The sequence below is a fragment of the Mauremys mutica genome, chromosome 14, assembly GCF_020497125.1.
Source record: "Mauremys mutica isolate MM-2020 ecotype Southern chromosome 14, ASM2049712v1, whole genome shotgun sequence".
In the NCBI taxonomy this organism is placed as follows: domain Eukaryota; kingdom Metazoa; phylum Chordata; order Testudines; family Geoemydidae; genus Mauremys; species Mauremys mutica.
The window spans coordinates 42,384,763-42,401,144 of NC_059085.1; the positions used below are offsets into that span (position 1 = coordinate 42,384,763).

At 44.0% G+C, this 16,382-nt stretch overlaps 1 protein-coding gene across 8 annotated transcripts in view; it reads right to left on the bottom strand.

Moving 5' to 3' along the window:
- GALNS (galactosamine (N-acetyl)-6-sulfatase) overlaps positions 1-16,382 on the bottom strand; it is an 83,543-nt gene that overhangs the window by 49,817 nt on the left and 17,344 nt on the right. For all 8 annotated transcript variants that reach the window (XM_044986729.1, XM_044986733.1, XM_044986728.1 and 5 more), the window contains 5 exons: positions 13,889-14,032; positions 11,444-11,510; positions 11,190-11,317; positions 10,208-10,347; positions 7,398-7,501 (listed from right to left, as the gene is read on the bottom strand). In XM_044986729.1, coding sequence (XP_044842664.1) covers positions 7,398-7,501; positions 10,208-10,347; positions 11,190-11,317; positions 11,444-11,510; positions 13,889-14,032 — 583 coding nt within the window. The remainder of the gene's footprint in view (positions 1-7,397; positions 7,502-10,207; positions 10,348-11,189; positions 11,318-11,443; positions 11,511-13,888; positions 14,033-16,382) is intronic.

The following is a 16,382-nucleotide window of genomic DNA, read 5'->3' on the forward strand; positions in this document are numbered from 1 at the left end:
CACCACTGAACATGGAGGCGAGACGATGGATCCTTGAGGCACGAATTCCAGGGCATCTGGGTTTAAAAGGTGGTTTGCGGTACAGGGTTCTCTGCCTGCACTGAACCTTCCTCCTCATGTTCTTGGGGGGTCTCCACAGCTTGGGACAGGGGGCCTCGGAAGTGCTCAGTGCGGGTTCTCTGCTGCTTCCTTTGCAGGGCCTGCGAGCTGCTGCCTCTGTCCCCCCCAGCTGCAGAGCCACCCCGGTTTCCCTCACTCGCCCCCTCCCCCCAGGAAAAAGATGTAAAGGGGCCGTGCTCTCTCAACCCCAAAGGGGTTACATATCTTTCTGTGCTATGCTACTATGTTAGGAGACTATCGTCGGCCTTGGGATGGGGAATTAACCGACACTACACAGAGTTAAGGCAGATTTCTTCAGTCAAGTGCGAGAGTACGAGCGCTCTGCGCTCAGATGCATCAGTACCAGATGTGACACAACAGAACCTTCCCAGGCATACCGCAAACTCGGAAACAAAGAGCCATGTGACCCAAGTCAACATACTTATACAGTGGAGAAAAACCATTTTCTTTCTTTTCCATCCAAGACAGATTCACGTTAGACCAATATACCGAGGATACCAATATATCTGTCATAACATCATGACCATCAAAGCCTGCCTTATCCATGAATCTTCCCGCTAATAAGTAATGACTCTCCATTTACTAAGCTGACTCTAAAAAGAGTATTTAAATACTGGAGCAAATTATGATAAAAGAGGAACTCTGCAACATAACAGCTCAGTTGTTTTAGATTCTGCAGCCCTATTAAGGGGAACAAACCTTTTTCTGAATTATTAAACCTCTTGCCCTAAGTGGCTAGATGGCCAATAGGTTGAAAAAGTGAACATCTAAGGATTTAAGCGGGGAATTGAAAGATATTTCTGAAAATTACAGTATTTTCCTCTTTCCAAAAACAACAGGCTGCATGCTGTGCTTGCACTAGTGGGACGGGTTAAGCGTTTAAACATTGCAATGTCACTCTGCTGGATTACAGTCATTTCAATTCTTAACCATTTGAATTCATCACAGAACACTGACAGGAGCATTTAATACTGAGGTAGGATATAGGCAAAACTTCCCCTGTCCCCATGCAGGAGAAACAGAATGCAAAGCAGCAAGCCTAGAGAGGGCCTGATCCTGGAAACCTTTATTTATGAAAATAGCCTATAGTCAATAGAGTAATCTGACTGAAATTAGTGGGATTACTGGCATGTGGGGATCAGGCCCATAGTTTGATTCAGAGCTTTTGCTGCACTGAGGTACTTTGGAAGAGGCTAGGATCAGCCTGTTTTTGTGGGCAGTAAGGGATGGGAAGGGGTTAAATCACAGGACCTGAAATATTAAACAATCCTCCACATGAGCAACACAAGAGGCAGGAATGTACACAAACTCTTCTAAAGGTTCATCTCCTCATTTGGAGGAGAGGATGGAGGGAAGCTGCTTGCAACTTTCTCTGCTACACAGCCTCTGAGAAGGAACTGGAACAGTCCCATTTTACAGTGAAACTGGACGTACTGTTTTAGTTTTACAATGTGCACTGGTACTGGGAGCTCCAAACAAAACAAACCTACATACACTGCACCAAATCCTGCAGTCCTTACCCAGGCAAACCTCCCATTGCCTTCCACCCCAACAACTACATCAGACCCCAATGAGACTGCAGCTCACTGCAAATACATAATGGTTACACACACACTCCCTGTTCCTTTGCAAGGATGACAGGCATGCATTTTTATTGCTGATTCAAACACTAAGAAAAATGCTGTTGTGTAGCTATCAGACACAGAGATCTGAGGAGGGGTCAGGCCCCGCTGACCCCATTTTGATGGGTGGTAGATGTTGCTGCTCTTGCTCCTTACACTCTACTGTCGCCACATTGCTCCTTTGGGTACACCTGCACTGCCAAAAATAACCATACAATGAAAAAAGATCCACAGCAGTGCGTCTCAGAGCAACTGACTTCAGCTCATGCCACAGGGCTAAAAATAGCAGTGCAGACATTCCTGCTTGGGTTGGAGTCTGGCTCTAAGACCCATCCCCTTCACCGAGCTAGCATGAGTCTGTCTACGAGGGCTGGGAGGCTCACTCCCAGCTGCAGTGTAGACAGACCCTTAGATTGTAGGCTCCTTAGAGCAAGGATCTTGCCTTGTGTGTGTGTTTTGTAAAGGGCTGTGCACACGTTAAGAGTGCACAGACATTAAATAATAACAATGTTATCCTCCTTCAAAGAAGCTATCACATCCATTCCTGACAAAGGTGGACTACTTCACACACCATGAGGTGCTGAGTGTCTTGTATGCTCGCCTGCACGTCGCAGGCATTGTGAGGTTGGAGAAATGCCATGTGAAGGATTTGAGAGATTAATAAAAGGGATATTTGGCACATGATATAGTTATTAACGTGCCTGCTCTCCATGTACTCCTGCTGCAGCAGGAATGAACAGGATAGCTAGCATGTAAGACTTTTTGTAATTAGGCCTTTCACAGTTTATAAGGCAAATCCAAAAAAAAAAAAAAATTGCTTTTCATGTCGCCACTCAATCCTGTCACCTAAATCTTTTGGCTAACAGACAGCAAGAAGCAATAGCCAAGTTCAGATGTACTATCTAATTTATACACTGTGACAGTCCTATGGGACCACCACTGACTTCTTGTACCAGCCTTTATTAAACATAACCAGATGTAGATGACTCCCTTTAATCATCCAATTACGTTTCTGGTCTCAGACAACATTCTTCCATGAAGCAGAGAAAACTTCTTAAGGAAATTAAATGCCAGTGCCACAGCCACTTGAATTTATCTGTGCTCTGCAGCATCGTGAAGAGAGAAAAAAAATAAAAAAGGTTAATATTTATAAAAAACTTTGAAGTATTTTCAGATAATTTTTTTTAAATTATCATTTTCTCCTGTCAACAGCACTCTCATTCTAGCTGCCTCTTCCATTTTTTCTTAAGAAAATAAAAATCCAGAGAGAGTAACAGCCCAGAGAAAATAAATAACATATAAAAGAAGAGCGAGATCAGATATTCCTCGTATCAGTGAGGAACAGCTGGCATTACGCACGTAAGAAGGGCTCCCCCCCCCCTTTTTTTTTAAATAAACTCTCAGTGAACACAGAACGTCTTTAAGAAAATGAAATCCTTTTGCTGTGGGCCACGTTGCGGGAAGAAATAGTCACCACTGCTGTTATCAGCGCTTTCAAGCTTTAACTCTGAATCAAAGGCGACAATTAATAAAGTCGCCCCCGCCAGGAAACGAAAGGAGAAAAGCTAAATATTTGAAACTGGGTGAACAAATGTCAGGGTGTTTTTAAATAAAATCCTTTTACAGTTATCACAGCGAGCAGACCTGATATCCCTGTCTAATTCAATTTCAATTTGCGCCCCATGGGAGATAGTGAAGAAAAGGTTGCAATGCTGTCTTTGGGTTGATATGCTCTTTTCTCCTTCAGGGAGCAGGAACTGGGGAGGGAACGGGAGGAGACACGCAGAAAGAGAGAAGAAGGATTCAAATACCAGCAGAATATGAATTTCTTTCAGCTGGATCTTTCCAGAAGGCAGACGTGATGCAGGGAATGTTTAAATGTTGACTTGTTATGAATTCACCTGGAAAATGGAGTGGGGGAGGAAGCTACAGAAAGGGTGTTTGTGTGTGAATAAACATGCCAAAACGAACTGAATTTTGATGCCAACACCGGCAGCAGCCTCCTGTGGCATGACTCCCACCCAGCCCTAAACTGGTTACCTATAGTGCTACTGATGTTCCTATTAAAACCAGCCACTTGATTTCCTTTATCATTTCTACTCAACATTCCTTTTATTTGAAATAAAGAAATACACCCACTTAAAAAAAGCTACAAGTCAGTAAGATTGTCAGCATAAGAACATAATGGCCATACTGGGGCAGACCAATGGTTCGTCTAGCCCAGTATCCGGTCTTCTGACAGTGGCCAATGCCAGGTGCTTCAGAGACAATGACCAGAACAGGCAATCATTGAATGATCCATCTGCTATTGTCCACTCCCAGCTTCTGTCAATCAGAGACTAGGAACACTCAGAACATGTGTTTGCATCCCTGACCATGTTGGCTAATAGATATTGATGGATCTATCCTCCATGAACTTAGAGTTCAAAAAAGAATTGGTTGTTCTAGTTCTGGCCTTCACAATATTCCCTGGCAAAGAGTTCCACAGGTTGACTGTGCATTGTGTAAAGAAATACTTCTCTATGTTTCTCTTAGACCTGCTGCCTACTAATTTCATTGGGTGTTATGTAAAGGAGTAAATAACACTTCCCTATTCACTTTCTCCACAGCAGTCATGACTGTATAGACCTCTGTCATACAATTTTAGTCATCTCTTTTCCAAGCTGAAAAGTCCAAGTCTTTTTAATCTCTCCTCACACCGAAGCTGTTCCAGACCCTTCATCATTTTTGTTGCCCTTCTCTGTACTTTTTCCAATTCTAATGTAGTATTTTTGAGATGGGGTGACCACAACTGCGTGCAGTAATGAAGGTGTAGGCATACCATGGGTTTATATAGTGGCATTATGATGTTTTCTGTCTTATTATCTATCCCTTTCTTAATGGTTCCTAACATCGTTAGCTTCTTTGACTGCTGCACATTGAGCGCATGTTTTCAGAGAACTATTCACAATGACTCTTGAGTGGTAACAGCTAATTTATATCCCATCATTTTGTATGTATAGTCAGGATTATGTTTTCCAATGTGCATTACTCTGCATTTATCAAATTTCTGACCACCAACAAGGAGGCATGACCCTTCCAGAGAATGCTTTAACTCCAGTAGTTTGGTGGGGCTGAGCAACTGAATGGTGCAGGCAACAGGATAGGGAAACTTTCAACAGCAGGTTACTGCTTTGAACGTGGCCTCGGTCAACAGTAACCAAAAGTTGTCACCATCTGATAGATGTCTGGTCATCTCTATGAGACAGTTTGTGGGTTCACTCCAGTTCCTGGTGGACTTGTGTCCATAGTAAAAGCACTATTACTAGCAGGCAGAGCTCCCGAATGATTTAGCAGAGAATTTAACAACTACATGGGCACTAACCCTGAATTAACCTCTGACTCCTCCCTCCTGGTCAGGTTGCGAAGGTAAAAGCTTCAACATACACCTCTACCCCGATATAACGCAACCCGATATTACACGAATTCAGATATAACGCGGTAAAGCAGCGCTCTGGGGGGGCAGGGCTGTGCGTTCCGGGGGATCAAAGCAAGTTCGATATAACGCAGTTTCACCTATAACGTGGTAAGATTTTTTGGCTCCCGAGGACAGCGTTATATCGGGGTAGAGGTGTACTATATGTAAAATAGGCAAAAAAAACTGTAGAAGGGAGTTCTCCACCGACTATGTCTAGAAAAGGCAATTGTTGAGAAATAACTATGCACTATAAAAACTATACATGCAAGTGTAACACTAGAAGGCAATGGCAGAGTTGCACTACCCAAAAACCTGAAGCAATGCTGTACTTCTCACCTGAGGACAGTGCTGTTGTGGGCATCAGACTGCAGGAGCCTTGATTGCAAGAATACAAGCATAGAAGACCTATCAATATCTGTTGTTATGTATTTATTTACAGATATCACTCATACTAGCACATCCACCCAGCAGAATGAAGCAGCACATTATGGACCATAGGTTTGAAAAGCAGTCTGAGTCCAATGGGAATTGTGGGAGCATGACTCCTCTCAGGATCAGACCTCTATATGTGTAACCATTTGATGGCCAGTTTCCTGAAATGGGGCTAAATCAAGCTAGGAATTAAGTATATGCCTAAAGTGAAGCATATACTTAAGTGCTATTGAAGTCAATGAAGGCAGATCCGTCAATGGAGCTATGCCAATTTACACCAGGTGAGAATCTGCCTAATAAGAAGACTTAAGCATGTGCTTAAAGTTAATCATATACATAAGAGCTTTTCTAAATAGAGGTAGCTTGCCTTTGTGTGTGTACCCATGGCAGTATGGCACCTCATTTGGGTGTGCCAATGTGTTAACCATACATAAATGGTTGATCATACAAATTTAGGTTAAACTTTCAGCTGTTTCTAAGAGAGCAAGCAATTCACCACAAACTACCATACTGAGCTCCAATCTGTGGCAAACATTTCTTCCCATCACATAAAATAGCTAGCTACACTGCATGTACAAGATTACTGTTAAGTTATTGCTATAAAAAATTCCTTGCCTTTGTTCCTAATTATACCTTAGAGTTATTTTTTCATATCTAATGTACCTGTTCCCATTAATGATGGTTGTTTACTTTTGGCACTTTATTCAAGTTTGTACATACAAAACAAAATAGTCAGTTTCAATTTTGTGTTCTCATGCACTAGTCCAAGGTTACTTATGCTTGGCTTGCACGGACTTCATGGGAATGTTTAAATTCAAACAATAAACTGTTTTCATTTCAAATTTTAAAGAATCATAAAAACATTCCTATTAGGTTTTGTAAAACCTTTAAAAATGAGAAACTCAAACTGCCCTTGTGCTCCAAATTTTAGGCCAAATCTGACAGAGACCCTCTAAATATGCTCTATAAATTATCTTTATCCAATTTAATGGATTTACAACATTGAAAAGGAATGTAAATTAGAAAAATAAATGTTTTATAAATATTTTGCAATCTTGGGCACAGTGTCGAGTTAATGAAGTATCACTTCTTTCTGAATAAAAGACATCTACAAAGGGGAGGGAATGCCTCCTGGAGAGCTGGTTAGATCTTTCTTTAATGAGTATTGGGACAATTTCCTGCACATGCTGGTATTGCCATCTGAGGATTATTTTAGAATGAGCATCATTTTAATCTCTGTGCAGGCAGGAAATAGCAACATTCTGGTACACAGACTTCCCTGAGCGAAACTGCTTTCTAGCCACAAAAAACAAGAGTGTCAGGCTTAAAATCACTCGATGCTGCAGGACACGCAGAATATGTCCAGAAAGCATGTTTCTCCACTGCAGCAGGACACACATTTGATCGCATCGACAATCCACTAAAAATGCTAGGGATACAGAGGTATGATCCATCAAAAGTGAAGGGGTTAAACAGACCAGGAAAACAAAAAGGTATCCGCTGGCTAAAGTCAAACCCCTTACTGTTCATAAAAAATCCAGTCGTGTGCATTCACGGTATAAGACTGCAATAATGTAATTAACTGATCTTATTGTATATACATCAACCAATACTTTACTTAATCAGATCCCAGGTTTTGACACAGTGATTCCATTGAGAATGTGCTAAAAGCCCTGAACCAAAGACCATTGAAGCCAATGGGACTCCTTCCATTGACTTCAGTTGGCACTGGATTGGGCCTAAAATTGTTAAGGCCAGATACTTACGTGTCCTGCAGGTATGTGGCCTGGCCACCAAGCAATAGCTGGCTCCCTCATCCCACCTTCAAAAGTGGTTTGTTTACCACACAGAAAGCGACCATTGCTACCTCCTATAGGAAAGAAAATTGATAAACACTATGATGTTTTTCCTGTGGATGCTTGTGAAGGTCTTTTCAGCAGGGAAGAAACTGACTGATTAGTAGACTAGATAGGGAGTGCTATCAAATGCACAAAGGAAACAAACAAAACAAAAATTTTTGTTAACTTCTTTCATTTACAGGAATCTTAAATGTTTCTTGTGAATGAAGGAGGTAAAAATTGATCACACACTGAATGAGTTAACAATGGGACAGAGGTGCAAAAAAGGCCAATATCATTCTGGCGTGTATTAACAGGAGTGTTGGATCTACGATATGGGCAGTAACTGCCTTGCTCTACTCAGCACTGGTGAGGCCTCAGCTGGAGTACTGTGTCCAGTTCTGGGTGCCAGACTTTTAGAAAGACCTGGACAAACTGGAGAGAGTCCAAAGGAAAGCAACAAAAATGATAAAAGATTTAGAAAACCTGACCTATGAGGAAAGGTTAAAAAAACTGGGTATGTTTAGTCTTGGGAAAAGACTGAGAGGAGACCTGATATGTCTTCAGACACGTTATGGGCTCTTACAAAGAGGACAATGATCAACTGTTATCCATGTCCACTGAAGGCAGGAAAAGAATGAGCGTCATTTGCAGCAAGGGAGATTTAGGTTAGATATTAGGAAAAACTTTCTAACTGTAAGAATAGTTAAGCACTGGAACAGGTGACAAGTCAGGCTGTGGAAACCGCATCATTGGAGGTTTTTAAGAACAGGTTAGACAAACACCTGTCAGGGATGGTCTAGAACAGTGGTCTCCACCCTTTTTACGCCAAAGATCACTTTTTGAATTTAAGGGCAACCCAGGATCTACCCCACTCCTTCCCCAAGGCCCTGCCCCTTCCTCGAAGCCCTGCCCTGTTCACTCCATCCCCCCCCAACCTCCGCCGCTTGCTCTCCCCGACCCTCACTCTCTTTCACTGGGCTGGGGCAGGGAGGGGATGTGGGCTCTGGGCTGGGGCAGAGGGGTTTGCAGTGTGGGAGGGGGCTCCGGGCTGAGCCTGAGGCAAGGGGTTGGGGTGCAGGAGGGGGTGAGGGGGTGCTCCAGGCTAGGGCAGAGTGTTGAGATCCAGGAGGGGATACAGGGTGCTGGCTCTGGGCAGGGAGTGAGGGCTGGGGCAGGAGGTTGGGGTGCAGGAGGGGGTACGAGGTGCAAGAGTGGATATGGGGTGCTGGCTCCAGGAGGGGGTACAGGGTATGCGCTCCAGCTGGGCAGCACTTACCTCAGGCAGCTCCTGGTCAGCAGTGCAGCGGGGCTAAGGCAGGCTCCTTACCTGCCCCAGCCCTGTGCCGCTCCCGGAAGGGGCAAACGCGCCCTTGTGGCCCATGGGGGGGGGCACCTGGCTCTGTGTGCTGCCCCTCTCTGCAGGCACCACCCCCTCAGCTCCCATTGGCCACAGTTCCCTGTTCCCAGCCAATGGGAGCTGTGGGGGAGGTGCTTGCAGGCAGGAGCAGCGTGCGGAGACCCCTGCCGCCTCTCTTCCCCCAGGGCTGCGGGGGTGTGCTGGTCGCTTCTGAGAGTGGTGTGGGGCCAGGGCACGCAGGGAGCCTGCCTTAGCAGCAGCCCCGCTGCATCAGCGGAGATTGCGATTGACTGGGAGAGTCTCCAGGACCGACTAGTCGATCACCATCGATTGGTTGGTGACCACTGGTCTAGGTAAACTTGGTGCTGCTTCTGCACAGGTGGGTGGGCTAAATGACCTCTCAAGTCCTTCCAGTCCTACATTTCTATGATTCGATGAACATTTTCAGATTGAAATGTGATTTTCTAGTGTCCTTTTAAGATATGAGTTTCGTTGGATATAGACATGATGATGATAAAAGTGAGATTACATTTTATTTCCCCAGGAAAGCTCGGCTCAGAGACGGCAGCTGGTTTGCATGGAAGGTCCCCACTTTTTATGCAGCCTTACAGCTGCACTGACTGAGGAACAGCCAGGAAAGTCATATGATTTGCCCAAGGCCACACAGATTCAGTGGCTCAGCTAAGGTTAGAACTCAGGAGCCTCACATCTTGTGGCCTGATAATCACAAGACTACCTGACCTCCAAATGGGAGGGGGGGGAAGAGTGGGGGAAAATAAAATCAGTTTGCTCAAGGACAGAAGCTTGAAAACAAGAGAAAAACTGAGAAGTGCAGCAACGCTGTCCATGGCAGGGAATGTTTATTCTCTTTGACATCGTTTCATAGAGCTAAACACACTGGGACTCCTGGATCTTTTATAATGATCCAGAAAACTCAGATATGCATTCAATAATGGCCCTCTAATTCGTCTTCCTAATTAACTAGTACAGGAGACCTAGCAGTTCCCTGTATTTGTCACTTCTGCACACACAGTACCAACAATAGATGAAGAGAGAAGGTGGGAGCAAACATACAGTCGGTAGGAAGCTAATGTACTGCTTTTAAGAGTAAAATAAAACAATATACCCATCAGCACCAGGGCACAGTATAGAATGCACACGTGCTTGTCTAAATATGAGTGTGCCTAGGTGAGCAACTAACACGAGCATGGACTGGAGGCAGAACTCTAGTTCTGAACACTCTTGAACTTTGAGGCTTCTCATCTATATAAGGGACCAAACCAAAACCTCAGATGTCTTTCTCTTCAAACTCTGAGACTGTTTGGATCTGGACCCGAACTTCATAGCTGGGGTCCAGCTCTGTTCATTAGACACTTACCTTGTTTAGGTGCTGAAATAAGAGCAGCTCCATTATCAGATGTGAAAAACACAAAAGTGTTCTCACTGATGCCCAGGTTTTGAAGGGACTTTAGGATTTTCCCAATGCTGTCATCAATTTCTCGCACAGCATCACCATACCTGAGACAGTAGAGATTACAAATATGTAAGCCAGCCAAGGAGGAGAAAGAGTTTAAACCAGGTAGCCTTACAGAACACAAAGCACTCCACTGAAACCCACAAGAATACTGAATTAATTGTGCTGAAGAGGGAAATAATTCACCTACACATCAGGTACCAGAATAGAAGTTTACCAGTGTCACTTCGGAACTTATGTCTCTTATCTGCAGAAAGCAGCCTCTCTTGGATACTCAGACTCTCCAATTTGCTAAGATCTGAGCATTCTTGGATAGAGACCAGCAACTGAGATAAATGAAGCCAAGTATAAGCAGAGGCCACTTTTGCCATGAACTGAGGCTAATAAAGTAATTTTGTTTATAGATTCTAGTTTGAAACTGTGATCTTAAAAGCAAGGTCCATTATATCTATAGAGCTATCCTTCCCCCACTGTAAATTGCATTTTCCATCATGTGGAGCCTGTTTGCTGTTCTGATTTACAGGCTTTTAAGCCAGGCTCTAATCAAACTACGTCAACAGACTAACAAAAGCACCCATTCCACAGACCAGCATTTCATTACTCACACGGTGGGGCAGGGAGCTTAGATTTCACCCACATTTGTGTCAGACGATCTTTATTTTGGCTTACAACAAATACAACAAATATATTAAAGATCAAACTAGACACAGTCTTTTTGAAAAAAAAAAATACTGAAAGGAAATTCCATGCTAGCTAGTAGGTGTATTTACACACGCATGCGCACACACACTTTTAACAAGTGATCTATGTTACTTCAGTCCAATAAATATTGCTGTGGTTTTCTACTATCACAGTAGGCAGCATAAATCAAATAAAGGTGACTTACAACCCTCTCTGGCTAGTGCCCAAGAACTGTTTGGAGGCATAAACAGGAGCATGAGTGGCATCAATAGCCCAATAGAGAAAGAACGGCTGATGACTGGCTTGCTGCCGGCTAATAAAGTCGAGAGCTTCCTGTAAATGACAACAGAAATTAATGTTAACAGGATCTTCCTCCGCTACCTAAAACCCTCCACCAAAAGTAACCAAAAAGGGCTGTGGGTTATAAAGCTATAGGAGTATAAAGAAAATGTATAATACCTGTAAGTAGATCTGAGTTAAGTTTGCTTCCCCTGTCTTCAGATTAATTTTGAAATCTTCATAATATCTTAAAATAAAGCAGAGCCACGAAAAAAAAATCAATACCCGTGGAACACAGAACGAAAGGGCTGTTCTTCCCTATTACTTATATGGGCAGGTCATTGTTGTTACTCAACAAAAGGGCAGAGACCCACCACTTATGTAACCAGCCATTTCTCTTCAGAAACTGAAAAGAAGTTCATTATGGTTTTTTATGTTAGGCGAGAACAGTGAAATTGCAAGGTCAGGGAAATGGTGGGCTGTCATGATGAAAATATAGAAAGGGTTACCACAAACACGGAGGGGAGAAATAACAATGCCTTCACTAGGGGAATGGAATCAGTTTCCAAAGGAGGCACAGCTGGATGAGCACCTCTGGGATAGTTTAGAGCAGCAATGGCCTATTAGTGGTCCATGAGCACATTTTGGCAACATGCAGTTTGTTCTTGGCTCTCTAGCCTGCCACAACCCATGGCAGCCAACATTCACCCCTGCCGTAGCTGCATCGCTTGTGACAAATGCCTGGTGCAATACCTGGTTTGAATATGTGAACACTCTGGCACATCAGGGAATATTGGGCACTCCCTTGTCCCTTTCTTAAGTGCTTTGGCCTTTGAAGCCTTTCGGACTTGAGCACCAGAGCACGGCATCATTAAAAAGCAAGATGCCAGATAAAAGCCCAGCACTAAAGCAGCGGGGCTTTAAGTTCATCTTTTGAGGTGGGATGAGGATGCCAGGATCCCAGCAGGGAACAGCTGAGGAGTTCAGACTAAAATTTAGCACAGATCTAGTGCTTATAATCTTCAAGGTGCTTTAAAAACATTAACAACCCCATAAAAGTAGGGCAGTATTAATGTTTCCATTTTACAGATGGGAAAACTGAGATACAATATGAGAGCCAGGCTTAGAACTCAGGAATTTGTTTCTTAGCCCTGTGCTTTAACCACTGGATTATGCATCTCTCTCAATAAGCAGGTATGTCTGGGAATGGGAAAGGAAGCTGGAAGCCCAGACACAAACACTCTGAATCCTTCTGGCTGCCAAGATCCTCCTTCATAAACAATTTCCGCCTCCAATGATAAGTGTCCCATCTTGACTTGCCCTCTCAGCTGCAAAAATCCTCCTACTCCAAGGCCTGGTCTACACTGGGGGGCGGGGGAAATCGATCTAAGATATGCAACTTCAGCTACGAGAATAGCGTAGCTGAAATCGACGCATCTTAGATTGACTTACCTCCCATCCTCACGGCGTGGGATCGACGGCCACAGCGCTCCTGTCGACTCCACTTCCGCCTCTCGCCCTGGTGGAGTTCCGGAGTCGAGGCAGAGCGGTCGGGGATCGATTTATTGCGTCTAGACAAGACGCGGTAAATCGATCCCCGATAGATCGATCGCTACCCGCCGATCCAGTGGGTAATGTGGACGTACCCTAAGTGACAAAAGCTCTAAACCTAACACCATCCTCCCACAGATGCCAAAATCCTCTTGCACTCTCTCCTATAAGAAATCCTCCTCACTTTGGCTTGGCACAGGGGCAGGCAAACTTTTTTTGCCTGAGGGCCACATCGGGGTTCCAAAACTGTATGGAGGGCCAGGTGTAGTGTATTAAATTGCTCCCCGTAGGAATGTGGTACTTACGGAGCACCAGGACTGGCAGCCGTAAGCAGCACATTCCTACAGGGAGCAATTTAATACTCTCGCAGCCGTGCTGCCAGGCAGGAGCTTGCAGCCCCGCCGCCCAGAGCACTGGTGGCATAGCGAGGTGAGGCTGCGGGGGAGGGGGGACAGCAAGGGAGGGGCTGGGGGCTAGCCTCCCCAGCCAGGAGCTTATGGGCCAGGCAGGATGGTCCTGCAGGCTGGATGTGGCCCGCGGGCTGTAGTTTGCCCACCTCTGGCTTGGCATGATTGCAACAGTCACCTGGGCCTTACACTGCTCACAGTCAGCCATCTCTGGTCTAGGGACAAAAGTCCTGAGCAAACAGAATGGGGGTAGGAAGGGAGAGGAAATACATCCCCTTCAGTGGGTCCCTTTCCCACTTTAACAATTCTAGGATTGCCAATTCACTATATGTGCTGAAAACGCCGTGTGGTACATGCCAGATGATATTTGAACCAGTTCATCCCTGATGACTGACATTTCCTTCGCTCGTGTCCAATAACTCTTGGCATGGTGTGAGGTTTCTGGAGATTGCTGCCCATCCAACCTAGCCAGGGGGTTACTGCTGTGTCTGATCCAGGAGTATTTACCTGCCTCTCCTAACTGAAGACAGCTTGCTGATTGAACGCTTGTCTTTCAGTTGACCACAGGACAGCTGAGTAAGACCACAGAGAAAGCAAAGAAAACGAGCCGTTGATAAGTTCCAAAATATATTTTTTAAACGAGCCATGGAGCAAACAGCTGAATTACCTGCCAATCATTTCCCTGTCCCTATACACAGGGATGTTTGGGGTGGCTTTGTTATCGTAAGGTCCGAAATGGCAATTAGGGGATCCAAACCATTCATCAAATCCATGCTTCAAGGGGTGGAATTGGGGTCTGTGACCCAGATGCCTAGGAACAAAAGCCACAAAGAGTTCAGGAGTCCATTGCAAAGGAGTAAATAGTAATCTTACCAGAACTGTGTAGAAAGAAACATCTTTCAATGATGTTAAAAGAAAACTTCAGTGATTAGTTACAGTCCTCTAGATAGCCAAATAAATAATGACTAGACAAAAACATGCATTCAAAGGAGATTATCGAAATCCCTGCCACTGTTCCAGTAGCTCCATTAAGTCAATGTCCAACTTCTCTTCTCTCTAAACATGTTGATTATCTGTGATGATGGTGCCTTGGGTGGAGGTGCCCAGAACACACAGCAAAAATAGATATAATGAATTTAGGGCTTAGGTCTCATTTATACCAAGGATCTTCTACACCAGTAAACTGAGTAAAGGGGCCACAAAGCGTGTGTAATTTACAATTACATTTACATTCACTTTAAGGCCCTTTATGCCACCAGAGTGATGTAAAGGGGCATCAGTGTAAATGACAACGAGGCCCTTAGAATGTACATATGAAAGCAACACACAAACACACACACCAGCTTCTGTTAACAACTTTGTCCTGGATATAAAATTTAAACTTTCCTTCTTTAGCTTCAGGCTACTGCTCCTTTCCTTCCACAACTTCTGGGACTGTGAATAACTCACTTCCTTCATTTGTGAAAGTATTTATAGATGGTCATTCTCTCACTGTCTCAGCTGAATGGAATTACACCAGAGACTAATTTAGTCTCACGATTCCTGATCCGGTCACACACTGGCTGCGTAAATTAGAACCACAAATCTCCTCAGTTTTACATGTGGTATCCCCACATATATGCGTGTGCACCCGCACACACACCACAACAAAAATGCCCCTAGCTAGCTTCACAGTGACCAGGGGCATGGAAAATCTGATCTCCAGAGAGATTTTAAAAAGTGGCAAGTATCAGAGGGGTAGCCGTGTTAGTCTGGATCTGTAAGCAGCAAAGAGTCTTGTGGCACCTTATAGACTAACAGACGTTTGGGAGCATGAGCTTTCGTGGGTGAATACCCACTTCGTCGGATGCACTTTAAAAAGTGGGACAGTTTACAAAGAAGGCGAGTAAGAAGGAATATGAGAAAAGCATAGAAAATAAATAAATAAATAATGGGGTAGAGTAGGTAGATTAGATGCTCCTGTTCTTCCTCTCTCATAACACAAGAATGAAGAAAGTCAACGAAACTCAAAGTCAGCAAATTCAAAACTGAGCAAGGGGAATACTTTTACCACCCAACACATAGTAAGAATGGCCATACTGGGTCAGACCAAAGGTCCATTTAGCCCAGTCCATTTAGCCCATTGACCTTCCAACAGTGGTCAATGCCAGGTGCCCCAGAGGGAATGAACAGAACAGGTAATCATCAAGTGATCCATGCCCCGTCACCCATTCCCAGCTTCCCTGCCCATCTTAGCTAATAGCCATTGATGCACCTTATCCTCTATGAATTTATCTAGTTCTTTTTTGAACTCTGTTATACTCTTGGCCTTAACAACATCATCTGGCAAGGAGTTCCACAGGTTGACTTTGCGTTGTGTGAAGAAATAGTTCCTTTTGTTTGTTTTAAACAAATGCCTATTAATTTTATTGGGTGACCCTTATTTCTTGTGTTATGAGAAGGAGTAAATAACACTTCCTTATTTACTTTCTCCACACCAGTCATGATTTTACTGACCTCGATCATATTCCCCCTTAGTTGTCTCTTTTCCAAGCTGAAAAGTCCCAGTCTTTTTAATCTCTCCTCACATGGAAGCTGTTCCGGCTGTCCCTAATCATTCTTGTTGCTCTTTTCTGTACCTTTTCCAATTCAAATATATCTTTTTTTGAGATGGGGCGACCACATCTGCACATAGTATTCAAGATGTGGGCGTACCATGGATTTATATAGAGGCAATATGATATTTTCTGTCTTCTGTCAATCCCTTTCTTAATGATTCCCAACATTCTGTTAGCTGCTGCACATGGAGTGGATGTTTCCAGAGAACTATCTATGACTGCAAAATCTCTTTCTTGAGTGGTAACAGCTAAATTAGACCCCATCATTTTATATGTATAGTTAGGATGTTTCCAATGTGCATTACTTTGCATTTATCAACACTGAGCATAATATGACTGGAACTCACTGCCCCAGGATGTTACTGAGGCCAAGAACTTGGCAAGATTCAAAGAGGGACTGAAGATTTATAAGGATAACATAAAATTCAAAGAGACAAGGTGGGTGAGAATATATTTGATTGGCCCAACTTTTGTTGGTGAGAGAGACAAGCTTTCAAGCTTACGCAGAGCTCCTCTTCAGCTCTGGGAAAAGTGCTCAGAGTGTAACTACAGGGTAGAACAGAT